Source organism: Pholis gunnellus (genome assembly GCF_910591455.1).
Source record: "Pholis gunnellus genome assembly, chromosome: 22".
Taxonomy (NCBI): domain Eukaryota; kingdom Metazoa; phylum Chordata; class Actinopteri; order Perciformes; family Pholidae; genus Pholis; species Pholis gunnellus.
The window spans coordinates 5,146,175-5,165,122 of NC_136549.1; the positions used below are offsets into that span (position 1 = coordinate 5,146,175).

At 42.9% G+C, this 18,948-nt stretch overlaps 1 protein-coding gene across 1 annotated transcript in view; it reads right to left on the minus strand.

Moving 5' to 3' along the window:
* ano2b (anoctamin 2b) overlaps window positions 1-16,934 on the minus strand; it is a gene marked incomplete at both ends in the record, with an annotated part of 56,376 nt that extends 39,442 nt beyond the window's left edge. The window contains 6 exons of the mRNA XM_079183733.1: window positions 39-90; window positions 184-238; window positions 913-1,064; window positions 1,506-1,604; window positions 13,177-13,584; window positions 16,902-16,934. Of these exons, the coding sequence (XP_079039859.1) occupies window positions 39-90; window positions 184-238; window positions 913-1,064; window positions 1,506-1,604; window positions 13,177-13,584; window positions 16,902-16,934 (799 nt within the window). The remainder of the gene's footprint in view (window positions 1-38; window positions 91-183; window positions 239-912; window positions 1,065-1,505; window positions 1,605-13,176; window positions 13,585-16,901) is intronic.
* Window positions 16,935-18,948: the final 2,014 nt, after the last annotated feature.

Genomic DNA, 18,948 nt, shown 5'->3' on the forward strand with positions numbered 1-18,948 from the left:
CAAATGTCCAGTAACACACGAACACACACTGTCCTTACCGATGGTTTGACAGGTTCGCACACACACTGTCCGTCTCAGGATCTCATATACCTAAGACAGATGTGAGAATATCAGACTGGGGATGCAAGATAATCGTGGACAAACGTTGAGGAGAATCAGATTAAAATCCGGATGAACACTCACTATTCGGCCCCGTGTGGCGTTGTCGAAGAACGTGTCTTTGGATGTGATGTTGTATCTGAAAGAAACACAGCCAATAAATAAAAAAACTAAAACACACTTCATGCATGTGTGCACTTTCTGTTTGTACATATTTACATCCTTGTATTTATGTAGCATACCACATGCAAACATGCGCATATCAGAAATAATCTGATGATTCAGTGGAATAGTTGTTACTGGATCTTATTTCCTCAGATAATACTGGTAGCCTACAATCACTCAGTATGTAGGATACAAGGTTGGCATGGCGACTTATGCTAAGGTCGTAAAAAGTGCATTGTGTATTTTAAAATGTTGGCACAGACTACAGGCAATTAACCAGGGATATGGAGTTTTCCTCTCATTACATGTAGCATGTTGACCAAGAATGCTCCCAAAGACCTGTAGTCATAAGCACTCAATGACATCACAGAACAATATCCATGTGAAGTTTGCTCCCATTAGCTGACATTAGCCACCTAAGCTACCAGTACCAGACCCGAGTATGGATGTAGCCATGAAACCATTGAAGGTATTAAATTGATCAATGCTGCGTTTCATTGCTTATGAATCCAACTTCTCAGTTTTTAAGATAATTAACCTGCCAGTTATTCTTTCAAAACTTTAAACACTTTAAATTCGGCAGAATTCCGGCACATTTGTGAAAAAACATAATGGTAGTGGTGTTTTGTGTGTGTGTGTGTGTCTCACAGATGGAGTTTGTCCCTGGTGAAGCAGTGTGTGAGAAATTTGGTGCGTTCTTGTTCCTGGTGAGGTACTTTAGGCTGGAACGGGAGGTTCATTTTCCTCCACACTGTGCTCATACTGGACCCGAAACCACTCTCCTCTTTCAGCTCGTAACTCTGACGAAACACACAACACAGAATCAGTTACACATGTTGCGCATTCAAGGGCCTTTGCGGTTCTGAGGAAAACATATCTTTGAAAGAAATGAGGTGGCCCTGTAGAAATGAAACCCATAGACATTAGTTTGAATATCAGCACAAGGATGAAGCCAGCCTCCCTCACTACTACCACCTTTAACCCCAAGCCCTCCAGTGGAGCTGCTCAGTGGCCAGCAGAGCAGACTGTGGTCAGACTGGACAGCTTCCTAGTGTGACTGTGTGTAAGTGTGCACAACTTCCCTGAAGGAATAAAGGTAACAAACAGAACTGAGCCACATACAGGAGGCTCCTCTGCTCTCTTGGTGTCTGTCTCTTCTGTCCACAGAAATAACAAGAATACAGCAACAAAGAGCTACTTAACACGAACCCAATGACTAGTAAGTGGCACGGAGATCTCACCGTCTTGGTGGGGACTTTAATCTTGAGAAACTCAGCCTCCCGACACAGTACTGGCCAGGGCGCGTGTAGACGAGTGAAGCTGGGGCCGTGGTTCTTTAACTGAAAAACAAGCAAAACTTCATGTAAAAGAGATGATATATGTTTACATTTAATGCAGCCTGGAACCTTCTGGGACGGAGAATGTCAGAATCAGTGGGCACAAGTTAAGGGGCCACTCACATGCAGCTGTTTTTTACACCCAAAATGCATTGTTGTCAATGCGGTAAACGTGGTCGGCACACTCAAAAGCAATATGGACCTACAACCCCCCCAAGCACCTCGGACAAAAGGATGACGGCAACAGGTTTTAGACGCAACATGAGAACGGCTCTTGATCCCACAGTAGATGTACATCTCTATATAGATTGAGCTTAAGATATATAAAACGGGTTTCTTCAAATTGATCCTCCAACAAGATGTGAGGCACTGAATTTAGCCAAAATGTCATTTTTATCCCGTAAACATTTATGTTTTGGGAAATAAATTACCAGACCATCTGTCAGCACAGCTTTGCTATTCAATACAGTCCACAGACCTCCGTATGTGTTGCCACTCAGCTGCATTTGCCTCTAGACAAAAACTCAAAACTGGCCTCTGGAGCTGTAACTCAACATGTCACATTCCACACTCCAGGTTGGTCTTTACAGCTGAACCGTCAGCCTGACCCGCTGAATCGCTTTGGCTAACCAGTTTGGCCGGCAGCACTACTGCTATTTATGAAAGATAGATGTAGCCTCGGGTTCCTGAGGCACAGCCGGGAGCTGTTTTCTCTTGCAGCCTGTTCCTGACACATTGGAGGCTTTTCTTTTTTTTTAATGTTACCAATCATCATCTCCACCAAACAGATAGAATGTATTTACTGTATTACATATAAAAATACTGAGTCATCTAGCTTGTCCTGCTAATGAATCATGGGCCCGTTGCCCACACTGTAATTATCATTTAACATTAAGATGCATTAGCAAAATTTGATAATTAGCGGCTCCAGATAGCGTCAAAAGTCAGTGCATTAACAAAGCCACTTCTGCCTCTCTGTAGATCACTAAGGGGACAGAAAAAAAAGAAAGAATAAAGTGTCAATTGTGAGCAGTAGTGAAAACCCAAATCTATTCGGCAGCCGTGATGGAGCAGTGTGAGTAAGAGTGTGTAACCAGAAATGAGAGAGAGCCGGCGGGTAACCTTACCCTCCTCAGACCCCCGTCAGCTCCTGCTAGAGGGGGGGGGGGGTTGAAAAGAGAAAGGTGGAATGGCAGATGATGGAAACCTGAAACGATTCCCTTTCTCCTCTCTCGACTCCTACTCTCCTGAGATCTTTCACTCCCCCTCACCACATATATTACTGTACCTTCCGCCGCCCGCTAGACGCCGTCTCACTGACTGATTGACTGACTGGCTGACTCACTAACTGTCACTCCTGCTCCTCTTAGATTTCATTATCTTTCCCCCCTCCCGCACATCCACACCGTCCTTTGTCCTACTCAGGGACACGGCGGAGCGCAAAGCCACCTGAGCTTTAGACCTCTTTTAATAACATAGATTTTTTTCTACACCTGTGTCCATGGGACAAACGTTTGCAGGTGATTTGCGGGTTTTACTTTTAAAACAACGTTTTTAAATCGACCAAAGAAACTAAATGACGCCTGGAGGGTTGTGGCCTGATAATTGCTCTTGTTTCACTTCTGTATTTCAGTGTGATTTCCTCTTCACGTTTGCACTCTTCTGTCTGAGACGGGTTGATGTTTTTTGCCCTTAACAATCAGCATCAGGGCCCCGTAACCAATGAGCACCACACGGTACATATTTAAATCCCTAATTAAATCCAAGATGTGGGCAGCGACTGGTTCCTATATTTATTGGAGATACATACAGTTATTTGAAGAACAGTGAAACATGGGGCAGCTGTAGCTCTGTGGATTAAGCAGGTCACCCTTTAACCACAGGGTAGGAGGTTCGATCCCTGGCTCCTACTGTCCACGTGTCACTGAACCCTGAGTTGCCCCTCCTGCTAAATGCTGAAGAAAGTTTAAAAGCAGAGATTACATTGTATGAATATAGCTGTATGTATATGTCACATTGTATTAGGTTAGTTTAAGTCTTTTTTATTTTAAGAACAACTGCACAAAGTCTAATGATCCTGCGTGCAATGCCAACAAGTGGTAACCAGATGTTCTTTAACGCATCCCTGTGCATCCGTGGTGTAGCGTGCCACTATAGTGTCATGGCTGTGGTAGGACGGGCCCCACCCAGCTGTGTTGTTGTTGGGTGTGGTCAGAGTATCAAGACGCTTGCAACTTTTTAAACCCACAGAGGCCAGCGCACCCATGTCTTTGTCAGTGGGGGCGTGTTGTTTGAGCTACCGGTGAAACGATGAAATAGGATCCAGGAAGTCCAGTGGGTCCAGCACCAAATGAAAAAGAAGAGGTGTAACGATGCATCCATCTGGATTGATATATATATCGATTCAATGATCAACAAACCAACATCATCGGTGCAAAGTGAAAACATCAATCCGGATCATCATCTTCAAGATGAGCCTTTATTTTGAAATTCCCAAGGCACGCGAAATCCTATTGTCGTTGCTTATTGTGAGCTGATATAAATGTAACTGGTTGTGTTGTATGGACGCAGTGTAATCACTGCTAACACACAAAACCACAGTAAATACAACTGCTGAACTGTATCTCACACAAGTGGTATTTAGAGCACATGTTTCTCCAAATTAGACTACATTTCCCAGAAGCCCTGTTGCTTGCCTGCCCTCCTCCCTCTTCCTGAAGAACAGAAGTTGTTTTCATATTGGCTTATCTCCCAGCACATCCCCACATGATGTGCAATCATCAAAACTCTCACATTCCCTCAGAATGTGATCTGAGAGAGAAGAAAACTGACGGCTGACTTCCTGATGCTTATTGTAATCGCAAAATGAAGACATTAGCAATTAATAATGGATGTTATATTTCGCATCTCAACCTCCTCACTTACTTGCACCCACCTCCAACCGACACCCATTATATTCTACCCACTAGTTCACATTCACTTCTCTGCTCTCTCGCCCCCTTTTTCCTTCCGCTCCCTCCTCCTTCGTCTTTATCGCTCCATCAAAAAGCAGGGGATATAAATACCTTTCAGCCTGGAGAAGGTTAATTAGTAGAGGGATTTCCAATTAGCTCTTTATCTCTGTAGGGGGGGGGGGAACTAGGACGCAGCCAGGGGCGTCTTTGGATGGGGGGGGGGGCATTGAATATGAGAAGGTGATCGGGCGACGGGATGGCTGAGCAGAGAGAGTGAAGTGGTGAAATAAGAGAGAGAGAGAGTACAGAGGAGTGTGGTTGGTGAGATTGAGAGAAAAGCAGGAGACGGGGGGCGAGCGAGCGAGATGGAGACTGCATGGATCACACAGAGAAAGGACCAATGAAGACAAAGACACAGAGAGAGACACACACCAAGACAAATATGGCATGGAAGGTGGTTACTAGTAGAAGTTATGAACTGGGTTCAGTTGAGCTCCTCCAGACCTGCAGGTGGTCGGTTGTGGGGATTCACCCGTATATACAGTTTTCTACAACTACAGGCAACCTGTTGCATCACACAAATAAGCATCCACTCACAAGATCATGCAAAGCATTTACTGTCAGTGCATTGATAGCAGGAGCAGCTACAGGTTTCTGCTGCAGAGACATAACAGAACACACTAAAAAGGAAGGACCAAAATGTAACTTGATAAGAGTTTGGGAGCATCCCTATTACGTGGAGTTTGGAGTTGCCATAGTGATGATCATGCTTACACTTCAAAACGTGTCTTTCTGTTGCCTTTCAGTAAATGAATAGCTTGTCTGTGAAGGAGTTTCATCTTGTAACTGGAGCAACTCCTCGAAAAGTCCAAACAAAATTGGTCTGTCTGTCGGTGTTCGCCTTATAACAGACTTCTCCCAGTGCATTCTGGGATAGACCTCCCACCACCACCCTGAAGCATGGATGTATTAAGAGAGCTATGAAATCTCTTAAGGCCCAAAAAGCATTTTCCCCACAGACCACCACTATAGAAGAGACGTTGGCAGGACAACTCTGAGGTTCTCAGCGCCGAGGCTATGGCCACGTGTGTGACGTCATCCCCATGTATAGTCTGATGTGCATGTGCAGTGGGCTATACAACGCATTAGCAAACCTGGAAGCTAACTTTCTTGGCTAATGTGCTTGCCATTAAGCGATTTCTACTACAGTATACACTAATATATCCATGCCCGTCGTCAATAAGACAACGGATGGCTCAACGTAGGGGACAGATAATATACGTAATTGTTTATCACAGTAACGGTACATATCATGACACGGTAATTGTTGGTCAATTCAATTAAGAAATGGTTTACAATAACATACCGTCCTTCACAACATTTGATTATGTTATTTATAATAAAATGAATTATTTGGAACTTCCATACAAACCAAAAAAAGAGTGTCCTCATGTGAGACAACAAAGGACTTTCAAAAGGGAAGCATTAAGGTTCTTCAGGACAATAATTGTTTCAAACAAATTTGTATATCATAAAAGAAATAACACAGACAGGTGTAGTTCACACAGAGGAGTGTGCTCCTCCTCCTCCTCCTCCTCCTCCTCCTCCTCTTTTCTTCCAGTTAATTTGTGAGGAGAGAATCATTCTGCTCATTCTGTTTCCCAACAGACTGAACTCTGCAAAGGTCCCAGCTCCGCTCCTCGAATTAACAACTCGCCTGGATTTAATCAAAAGTGTTCTGGAAGAGGATGTCCCTCAGAGATCGAAGGTCAACTCAATAATCCTCAGACACAGTCAACAAGTTTGACATTCACGCATCCAATTAACTCTGAAATCAAACAGGTTGGACACGAGGAGGAGAAGTTAAGTCGGTACAACGCCCACATTAATAAAAAAAGATATACTTTAAGAACTTATATATGTTGAAGATAATAATGTATTTATGCTAAACAGTGGTTAAACAGTAAGTGCTGACTCTGGAAATCACAACGTCATGATCTTCGTTGACCTGGTAACAGCTGGATGGTTGGTTCATTCAGTGCTGCATTTTCAACGAAGCCAAACTGAGGAGTCCTTTTCAACTAGGCTTAATATTTTTAAATGCTAAATGATCATTTTGGGTTCGTCATTCCATCCCACGCCCACAAACGGTGTCAACCAAGATCTTAGATTAACAATAATCCCTAAACAAGTACCACGACGTCGGTACGCTCCGTCTGTGACGTAAATTCATTTATTTCAAATTAGTGGAGAGAATCTGTTATCACTGCTTCATTCTGGTGCAGACGCATCACCTCTTTTTGGACGCTGGTTATAAACAAAGTTACCCAGCTTTAATTTGCTCCATCATTTTACGACCTGCAAGCAGACTACGGCGACAAAACGCATCACCCCTTTCTGATTATATATGTGAGCGATTAAGTGAGCGGCAAACCTACATTTATTATCAGACAATGTTCCTTCTCTCAGCCGGCGCCGCCTCCAACCGCAATCCAGCCGATGGAAGGAGTGTAATTATGTTTGTCAGTCACCATGTAAGAGTACCCCTCCACACTAATGAGGGATCCTGGAACACAAGTCTCCCCTCTTTATGTCGGGCGCGCAGATTCGATCTACCCCTCAAATCCATGAGATGAGATAAAGAGCCACCAGTCAGTCAGCTAATCCCATCCTGGCTTAGGCTCCGTGGCCACACTGTCAACAATCTGATTATTGCTAGCCCGCAGACCACACACACGGCCAACTGGATGCCAGCCATGTTCGCACAGTCACATGTATTGAGGGAAATAGGCACACACACACACAGAGCAAACCCTATTACTGTACAGTGGTTTAAAGTCCTCCATTTTAAGTGAAGATAACTTTTCCCTGAACATTGTGAGCCCACTGCTCACCGAGACCCGAGTGGATCTACAGCTCAACAAACACGTTCGCAGGAGGACCTCAGACTGGAACAGAACTGAACCGATGTTCTGTACAACCGCGGTATTAAACTCTTCATTAACAAAGAAAGGAGGATGGACTTTGTCTTTAAGTGAACAGCAGCTTTGGTAATAATGACATTATTAGGAGATGGAACTGTAGTCGGACAGCACTGAAGGCCCAGGTATAAAATGCACGGCCCGCCACTGCTAATACCTAATATTGGGGATTGGGACAGGGGCAACAACAACACGAGTCACTCGCCACCCGATCTGTACGTCCTGCCCGGTCGCTGCTGCACATGTGCAAACTACAATTACACACCTGTGGTTACACACTGCCGTGCACCCAGGAGCAATTGAACGGGCCGGTGGGTCAGCACACACGGTCCCGCTCGGCTGAACGAAGCTAACAGCTAACGTTAACGGTGGTTGCGTTGAGTTGCATTGTGACGCGTTCAAGCTCCGTCCGGTAGAACATTTTTCACTGGGCGAAGGGGAATTATAACCAGACTCTATCATCCGTCCATTATCTGAACCGATTATCCTACGCAAGGGCTGCCGGCGGTCCCAGCTGACATTGGGCGAAGGCAGATTACATCATGATGCGTTCAAATGTAGTCTTGTAGTTTTTGGCGAGAAACCGGAATAAATACAGTTTGTTTGTCTGAAAAAGATGCTTTCACAGCAATATCACAGCAATATGAAATATATATATATATATATAAGTGCTAGAGTTATGACACTAGCACTTAGAAGCTTATAATATACTGTATATATACAGAACATCTCTATTAGCGATATAAACCATTTCTTGCAGCTTCCAACAGCTGACGCGAGAGACTCCTCTCCGTGTAGAAGCCAAAGTGCAGCAGTAGTTCAGTTGGTAACAAGTGGAACTTAACTACATTTGGACAACTCTGTGGCGGTAAGCCTGCAGTCCCACTACCAGAACACACACAGCGCACAGAACAGGTGCCAAGCGCTTACTACACACACACACACACACACACACACACACACAAAACCAAAAGCAGGACTGAACTACACACTCAAGCAGCGGTTGAAACGTAACACACACTCGTAGCGAAGCGATTTGCACATTTGCACATTGCACAAAATTACCCGTTTCGGGCTTAATTAGAAAATCGATGCAAAGAGGTCAGCACAGCAGCTGTGTTGGCTACAGCCCTGGAATATTTAAGTCTGCCAGCTCACAGGCCCTCACGTGGACACCAAAATAAACACAATCCCAAACTGTATTTACATTACGTGAGAGGAAGTAACTCTAACTTATAAAAAGATACAGACAAAATGCTTTTCTGAGATCAGTTCAATCAGCCTGGTCTTGTAAAATGTCATGCTCGATATATTTAGAGCATGCAGGACTATCGCTAGTCTTTAAGCTGTCCACAGGCTGTGAGCATTGTTGGTTGAAGGTTTCCTTTGTTTCCTTTGTTTCCTTTGTCCTAAGAGCAAGTGTTTGTGAATGACTCACCACACTTTCTCTCCATTGCTCAGGTTTGCAGGTGTGGTGCAGCCTGCACCAATTTATGCATGTATGTGTGTTGCCCTGGATACAAGCTGTTTCTGATACAGGACTCTGCATTCTTTAAATACCACTTTTTATAGTATTATTATTATTATGGGGTCATTTTTTAGAAAGATTTGGTGTTTGGTGAGCTTCAACTTCATCACATTTTTCTTTGCTGTTGTACTTTGTCCATGTTTGACATCCTATGCTGCCACTATTTCCCAAAATATGCTATCTATAATTTTGACATTTTGTCTACAAATGTATTTCTACTATTCTACTATAAAAAAAACTATAACTACATATATTTAAGGCTTGACCCCTTGGCCCAGGAGCCCACGGCATCTAAACCAGAACCAGCGTGGGAATAAAGAAGCCATCATGGACATGTTTATATGGATGCCTAATACATTCAATTGAGTAAATAAATATTTGATCTGTTTTTATGAATTAACAAAATAATCTGAGGCAGGTTTTCAAAGCAATAATCCTGATTTGATTGTCTGAATTAACAATATATCACAAAATCACAAAAGAAGCTCTCATTTACTCAAGAGCTGGATTTCTTAGGAGCAAACGTCTTGCATCCGTTTAGTTTAATCCAGCTTTGTTTTGGTTTGAGTTTGAGCATTCAGTCTGGCTATGTGGCGTCTCTGGAGACAATCAGGCAATTGCGCTTAGATTGCACTCACGTCATTCTTCATTGGTTCCTCAGTGCAGGATTAAACTAAACAGGCGGGACATTTTGTGGGACATTTTGTGGGACATTTGCTTCCGTGAAAATAAAGCTCTCATGTATATTACAGGTTCTTGCAGGATTTTAATTCATTGAAAACCTTTTACAGAATTACCGAGACGATAATGAGCAGATTGCTTTTTATGAAAACTTTTCTCGGAATTACAAAAATAATCTCATTAAATCCGAAAAATAGAGCAGGGTTTTTTCCATGAACATTTTTCTCAGAATTACAGAAATCCTCAGAAAAAACATAAAAACAATGCTTTTCATTCCAAATGTTTATGCCCTTTGCTGTAGGATGTTTTGTGCTCACCATGTCCTTTGGACTGACTCTGCCACTGGTCATTTGAATCAACTGTCATATAGCATGGTGAACCTGGAGTGTAATTTGTGAACAAATTGACCCACAAATGATGGTTTGGTAGTACTGTGGGAAAACAGATCATATTTATAAGATTCATATGATCTGTTGTCACATTTGTGGTTGAGAGGAAATACTTTATTCATATGCTTTAACTGAGTCTGAGCCTACCTGTGCATCAGATTGTATTGCTATACAGTGTGTTGGAGGTATTTTGTTGATTTAATGAGAGTTATGACACACACTTTTAGGTGGTGTTGCTATTATTTTGTCCAACAGCAGCAAGGTGTCTAAGGAAGGCAGAAAAACGACGGTACATAAAACGGAACAGATATATTTCAAAGCTCCTCGTGACACTAGGCTCTTGCTGGCGTAATAGCCACCTTACATCCTCAACAACACACCGAGTGAGTCTCACCCACCTCTTTCCTCTACTGTACCATCTGAGCCAGGTTCCCATGTAGGCGCTCACCTCAAATAGCTCAAGACGGAGTTACATCAGATCCTGTGTCAGTGTTTATCTTGAAAATTCCTCTAAACTCAAGCGTATCAAACTACAGGCTGCTGGTTAATGTCTGAAATGATAGTCCTGGTTGCTTTTCCAGGTATTGTGATCCGAAAAGATCAACAATCTTGATTAAAACACAATGCTTTAGCATCTTTATCTGCTGACTGAGCAGCATTGTCTACTTATGCTCTATAGCCTGGCATGGGCAAACTACGGCCCGCGGGCCATATACGGCCCGTTGGGCTTTTTAATCCGGCCCGTCAAATTTTGTCCAAAATTGTCCAAATCATACAATAGTAAAGACCGCATTCATTTTGCCTTTTTCCTGCAATACCCGGCGTTTCAGTTGATCCCACTAGATGGCGCACTCCAGACACAATTGACCTCTACTCGTGTCTGGTCTAGTCTCTCTCGATCACGCCCACACCCGCCTTCACTACTTGATTGGTTCTTAGCAGTCACGACTGTACTTCCCTGGGTCTTCACACCACTATCACGTGACCCGTACCCGGAAGCTCACAAACAACAACAGCCTCGATTACAGATCGGCTACCGGGTTAATTCAACATGGACAACTGATTACAGGTGTTGCTGACCTTGTTGTCTTTACTAGCAGCTGTTGTCCAGTGAAAGTCTGCATTATTACGGAGGAAGCAGCTGTTATTGGAGCGATTAGTGAGCAGCGTGTCCAGCGGTGTTATCAGCGCTACGGAGCGGACGTCTGAAGTCACGGTTAGCGGCTTTAGGGAGGGTGATGGACACAAAACGGAGGACTTTCCTGTCCTTATTAATGCTTATTTTGTTCTGCACAACTATTGTGAAGTCTGCAGATAAAATGTAAAGGAACAAAACATGAATTGCTCTCCAGTAGGACAGATAAGACACCATCAGAGCTACGAGTGAGAACAGACAACAACGAAACTGAGGTAATGAGTGAGAGACTTGTTGACCCCATTTATGGACCATAATCTAGTAAATGTGTACGTGTAAGTGTTCATTTTAAAGTAAATGTGATGTGTGAGAGAGATAGATAGAGCAAGACCCGCAGCGCAGTAACTGAAAAATAAAACTTCTAAAACTTTCCACTAAATGTGTCTGTTTGAGTTCATAGAGGAAGATTTTAGAGAAGATCTTAAGTCTCAAACATGATCTTTCATTATTAAAGACTACTTTATTACTCTGTCGTATTTTGTTTAGCTAAGCAACCAATCTACTTCCTGTTTACACGGCACCCACATGCCCAGTGTACGTGAAAAGTCACGTGATATTCGTTTTCAGGCGTTTTAGTATGGACGGAAATCATTTCTAACGAAGTCCAACTCCCTTAAACTGGATGAGTTTTATGCTTGAGTTTTATGTTTTATGCTTAAGCGAAGTTAAGTTTCCAAACACCAGGAGGATGGCACAGAGGATGCTGGTGTTGTTTGGCTCTACCTACGTGTGTGAGCAGACGTTCAGCGTGATGAACATCAACAAATCACGTCACAGATCCCAGTTAACTGATGAACACCTCAGATCTGTCCTGAGAATTGCCACAACCAAACTGACACCAAACCAAACGTTGATGCACTGGCAAAAAAGGGTGAACAACAACACTGTTCCCACTGAAATTAAATGTACGTTTTCTTTACTTTTTAGGTGATGGCTTTTACTTGTAATTTATATTAGTTCACACAAACACTCTCCATCCATCTGCCACCGGCCCGGCCCATCTGTCAAATTTTTAAACTCAATGTGGCCCCTGAGCCAAAAAGTTTGCCCACCCCTGCTCTATAGTTGACTTAATGCTGCACAAATCTATGTTTTGAAGTTAACAAAAGGACAAAAGAGAAATAAGAAATGTGAAACTTGTCTCTCAGTGGGGCGAATCCACAGAGAGCAATCAGCCGACTCTGCGGTTCCCCTCAGCTCTCAGGAGAGTCTGAGCTTCTTTCGGCTCGCTGCAAGAAACAGCACTCCGCATGAATGCTAATGTTACTTCCTGTTTATAGGTTTAATTTTCTTAACAATCGTATCAACTACGGTGATAATACGCCAATGTTAACGGCTTGTTATGCTGTCCCTAAATAGTAAAAAAAGAATAATAATTAAAGCAGGTTTAACTGTCCACTATTAGCTAATGTCAAGATGTTTGTTTAAATTGCTTATTTTTGTTGCATATTTTATTTGTATTCTTTATTCAAATCTTATTGTCTTACAAGTTGAGCCTACTTTAAACCTCTCATTACAATGCACTGGAAAATATGACAGTAAAAACCATCAACCTTGTACAGTGGACTTTTATATTATTAAATGAACAAACGACAAGTTTCAGACCGAGCTTGTTTGTCAGGAGTTTCCCACTAGGCCTTTAATTAGGGTTGCTTATTTAGATTTTTCCTTTCTGACTGATAGCCGACCCTTAACCGTTGACCGACAGAATTAGTGCCTAACAAGCTGCCCAGCAATAACCAATGAACAGACATCACGTTATAATATTGGACATTATCGTACAGTGCCTTGGAGAAGAGAAGAAGGGGAGGACATGAACGTTGGCGTGGCCATACAGGCACACTCACCTCTCTGTCTCTCTCTATCTCCAGGCCAGCCTCCAGCAGGCTGGCCTCAAATTCCTGCCTGATGAGACGCATCTCGTGGTCGGCGGGCTCCGTTGGATCGCTCCCTCCCGCATCACCGAGCTCCATGAAGACCTCTCCGACCCGCGCAGCCTCCCCTCCCGGTATGCTGCCTTGTCTCCCGGCCGCCGCCGCCGCCGCCGCCGCCACCGCATCCGAGCCCGCCGAAGGGGGAAAGTTGCCGTTGGAAACGATGGACAACCTGTCGTGTGACACTGAGGTGCTGCAACGAGATCGTATGGAGCCGTGCCGCCGCTGGTGGAAGACCAGGACGTAGTCAACTTTCCGCCTGCCGTCAGAGAAGTAAAGGCCCTCTTCGCTGTCCTGAGGGCTTGAAGGTGGGCCCACGACCTGAAGGGAGCCAAGAGAAATCCAAAAAGAAAATATACAGTAAGCTGCACTGCAGTAGCACCAACTGCATTCATCATTTCAAGGCCTGACGCTCAATCTAGCTAATACACATTGTTTAAAAGAGCGCACGCACAGGACATTTACGCAGCAGTGGCGTTACGTAAGAACCGTTTGAATGGACTTAAACATCTACTGCACTGTCAGCACACGCAAACAGAAGTGGCTTTTGGCAGGTTCTCAAAAACACTGAAGTGAGAACCTTCAGCAGCAGAGTGGGCAGTCAGCTCACCTCTGGCAGTTTTATTCTTTATTTAGACAGAGGGAACGTAGAGAGGGAGACTAAACACGGAGGACACAGGAGGGAACGCTCTATAGGCTTTGGGCATGATGAGAGGGTGTTTTTTACTTTCTAAGAGCAGCTTTCTTACTTATCAGCAGGGCAGCTTGTTGTGCCGTTATGCTAAGTTACATTCTACTCTATTTGTTGGTCACAGCTCTATATATCACATGAAGGTCATTCGGTTTTTACTTTGTTGAGACAATAAATAACACAACATCACTTATATAAATTAGATGGATAAATAGATGGGCACATGACCAAGTTTCACCAGGCTAGCCGAATGTTTCAATGTCACTGTCACTTTGCAGTAGCTTTGCCATTGAACCAGAATAAATGCTAGCAGAGGTGGCTTTATCTATGCTTCCAAAATATGTTTCACATGTGTGGGAAAATCTATCTTTTAACCCTGCAATGACCGGTCACTTGGGGCGCAGCAGTGACAAGTTGCAAACACAGCACTGACATATCATCTTATAAATCGGTGTGGTGAACTTGTTAGCAAGCAGTTGCGTATGTATACAAGCTCTGTTTTTGGTCTCCACCGCAGTCTCATCCACCTTCCAAGGGAAATATCTGTCTCTTTAGTGGCTGAATGCTAGGCTATGTTCACCAGCTAGTTTCTAACTGTGTCGGTCTGCTGTTTGGGTGCTGAGCAGGTAGTGTACGGTGGCTTTTTAGTGTTTTGAAAACAGATGCTGATAAATTGTGTCAGACTATCATTTGATCCATTGTTAGCATAAAAGATCTGTTGTAGAGGCGTGATGATGTTTGATAAACTAGCTAGCAAACAAGTTGAATCAATCTCCCACTATAGAATGGGAGCTATGTAACAGTCACAGCTTTAAGTCTTGTATACCATCATGGATATATCATACTTGTCATAGAAATATGGCCATAATGCTTTGTGTTGCTTCCAATTCCACATTCGCTAAAATATTTAAAGGTTCCCTGGTACCCATGGTCCTCCCACGTAGGTAATTGCATTTATTTAGACTGATTGGACATCTTCTAAGGCGTGCACATACTGTGCCTGATTAATATCTTCCTTGCACTCTTTGGGCAAAACAATTTACACCTTTCGAAAATGTTTACATGGGTTGTGCCCAAAAACATAGCATATATAGAGAAGGGAGATGCACTGATACTGATCAGATATCTATGCGTCCTATATTGATTCAAATAGCTGGATCGGGTATTGATGACAATACTGTGTAGGCCCACTTGGTATTGAATACCATTATTTAATAGATAACAACTCAGTACATTTCTATCTATGTATCTATTTGTTACATTTTGTTTTACAAAGTTAGGAGAGCAATAATGAAGTCAAGCCTGATGTTGCCTTACACATAAAATAATGATCCAAAAATGAGGCATAGAGGTTATTAATTTAACGCTGGTATCGGATCAGTACTTGGTATCAACCCAAAGCCCAAGTGTCTGTACCGGGACTGAAAAAGTCGGATCGGTGCATTCGCACCTTTGTAGGCCAACCCCAGGAGTTAGCATCACACTGGTTCCCTCCACCAAAAGTCTATGTTTTTTTCCCACTGGATTTTGGATTATTGCAGAAAATAAGCTCTGTGGCAAACAAACGTTTATGATCCGTACAAATATTATTCGGCAAGATAGTCTTCACAAATGAAGACCACTTTAAGTAACCTTTGAAGCGTTAATGCAATCACCAGAAGTAAAAAAGCTAAAGTTATAAAAGGCTATAAAACAAACAACACCACGGTCGCTGAGCGAGAGAACGAGCATGAGCCTGTGAAGGCGGACTAATCAGCGTGATGGTGTTTTGTGGTTTCATTTAGCCATGTGTTAGCAACCGCCTTTTTTAAGACCGGTAAAAGCTTCAAAATTCACAAGAGGGGCATTACCTTGCATATGTTGTATCGTGGAACAAAACTTAAAAATCTCTTTAACTTGTGTTTACCAAATATCTTATTTTACCCATTCAACCAAAAACACATTGGTCGTCTCAAAGTGACTTTGAGACGAGGGAACAGGAAGTGCATAAATGCTGACTCATTCCTGCATTACTCTATTATTTACTACAAAATGTACTACATTCAATGTTTGCCATTTTATTTGATTGTGTGGAAATCATGCCTTATATAGCACACTCAAAAATCCCCACATGTAAATATCTCTCATGGAATAAGCCATTGAGTATTTTTTTAATGAAGAATAATAAATGAGTGAACCTGGGAGTGTTTTTAGACACAGTTTGATGACCTCACATAATTCCCATCATAGCTCCGCCCAAGTGAGGTCTAATCAGCAAAGGTGTTCTTCAAACAATAAACTGTACACTCAGATAAACTGTTATATATTCCTCATGTCAAAAAAATAAAACATTTTGAATATTTTAGTACCTGTCATCAATTGAACTAGATTCACTGTGACGTTAAGTGGCGCGCGGAAACGTCTACTGTCAAGTAAAATAGTGACTAGAAGTTTTTGGAAGTTCTCCCCAGCTGAGACATACATGTAGGCTATGCTAACATATGGCTGTTAACTATTAACTTCTGGGACTTTCCCCAAAGGGTTTCTGTCTGCTGACACGTCTTCATAAAGAAGAATGTATAGCAAATATTCCAAAATGTGTTTAACACCTAGCTAGCGCCATGTAGGTTCCAAGGCGCTCGTGTTAGTTAACAAAATGTTACCTGGAGGTTGTCTAACCTCACTTGTGTTTGCTCATACCGTCAAATATTTCGTCGTTGGGTCGTATGTTGCCTGTACATTGGGGGTCTAACAGTATCAACATTAGTAATTACAGAAACACTTTCTGAACAGCGGTTTAGAGTGAGCTCACCGTAAACAGCACCACCGAGTTCGCAACAATGTCGCCAAATGTAAAATAGCTGTGAAGAGGAATAAAGTGGGTCGCGAGTCACAGATAAAGCTAATTAAACAAGGCACTAATGAGAAAAGCAACAGAGTGGCGGCGGATGGATGCGGTTGTACTTACAGGGATCTTGTCTTCATTCGGGGAGATCTGCATGTTGCGCTTTAAAGACACACGGAGAAGAAGAAGAAGAAGAAGAAGTAGTAGTAGTAGTAGTAGAAGAAGAGAGGGAGTGAAAGTTGGCGGTTCTCGCGGATAAAAACAGCCCTATTCATCATCACCACCTTCATCCCCATCATCCCCGGATGACACCTGGGGTCACTCCAGTTAGTCCGCGGTCCAACAGGGGCGACGGATCATCTGGACAAGAGTTCATCGTTGTTGTCAAAGAAAGACGTGTGAGATTTAAAAGGCTGCGCGTGTGGACTGATCGCATGCTGGTGATACCCATCTATTCCACTGTTAGATGTGGAGGCTGGCTGCGCACCGCCGGCGCTTTTGGCATGGAGCATCCCACGCTGTAAAAAGTGTCTGCCTTCAGTGTTGATGCTGAGCATCAAAAATGACAAAAAAACTGATTCCTGCCAAACTGATGTAAATTTAAATTATTTCTCTGTGTGGTTTAGACTGTATTTAGAATGTCGGTTTCTGATATAGGTCACATCTAAAATTACCTTTTATAGTAAACAAATAAGAAGTTGATTTGCAATCTAACGTATTTTATAATACAAAATAAAAATATGCTCTTATTTCGAAAAATGGCAGATTAAGATGGCTATCTTTTGCAGTGTGGAGAGAGGGAGCAGCCTTGGTTGCTCAGACAGCCCACTGATGTAACCTGGAGAGAGAGAGATTTCCTATACACCATAATCACAGAAGCAACCAAAAAGTACATTCCCATTCAACGAAACAATTGAGAGTGCAAGTTAATTGTATGGCAGCGTAATGTTGTATAGGAGTATTTCTGTCTTCCTCAGAATGAGCATTCATCACAAGGCACCACTAACCACGAACCTATTTCTAATATCAGCCTTCATCCTCAACTGAAGTCTTTCCCTAAACCAACTTCAAACTTGGACTCACGTGTTCACACTTTCTGCTCAAAGGCACGTTAAAAGTTGGTTAAATTCTCCAAAATATCTGAGCTGCAACTTTTATTTTGAAAGACTACAACAAGAATAAGCTGCTTGAAAAACACATCTCAGAGAACAGCTCCCTCCATCATAGTAGAACATTAGAAGTAATTTTAATGAGATTTTTCTTCTATGTTATGCTAAGTCATAAAATGATGCAATGCAATGCAATGCATTAACCATGCAGGAAATATTACATAATTGACTAATTTTTACAAGTTGCTCCCAGTGTGTGTGAGCAGGCTTTAGCTCAAAAGAGGGAAAACAGCACTTTAATGCATTTTGTTTTGTTTTGGCCTATCAGCATACTTTCTGTGGTCCTTTTAATCACCTGCAACAAACTTTGCGATTCCTCAGCACAGGGCTCCGCCTTACAATGGACAGGCTCCAGGAAGCTGTAGGACATGGGTTCCAGTCCCATCCCGGACATGTCCTTGGTCAGGTGGTACAAGGCCTCGCTGTGGATGGAGGAAGACTCGCTGAGCGCTGTGGCCACTCGCATGAAGCTCGCGCCGTTGGTCCATACTTCTGGAAGACATTGATTTTGGAAATACAAATGACTGCAACAAAGGGTTCAGCATCTCGATTGGTCATTCCGTCATTTAAGACCTCACCAGGAAACTTCTCGCTGAGATATAACAATTTATATAACAACAAAAGGAACTAATTATCCAGAAATGATGTCTTGTGATGTCAGTCAACATCTTGGACATGGAGGTAGTGAGGAGGTACATCTACAGACAGTTAACTCTGGGTAAATATTTCCCACCCAGGGACCACACACACAGAAGGGAAACAGGGAGAATCTAGAGCCTCTTGGATGATTCAGCTGTATTGATTCAGGAGAAGGAGAAGGTCCCTCCACAATGAAATGATTGAGACACTAGCATGACTATTGCATGACAATGTTTGCACATTTGGTGGCTAAGGAAAGAAAGGCCTCCTGGGAGAAACAGAATCTTAAGTTGTGAAGTGAACCCTGGCCACCACTGGTGAAAGCAAATGTCTCTGCTCCACAGGCCCACTCTTCTCCAGCA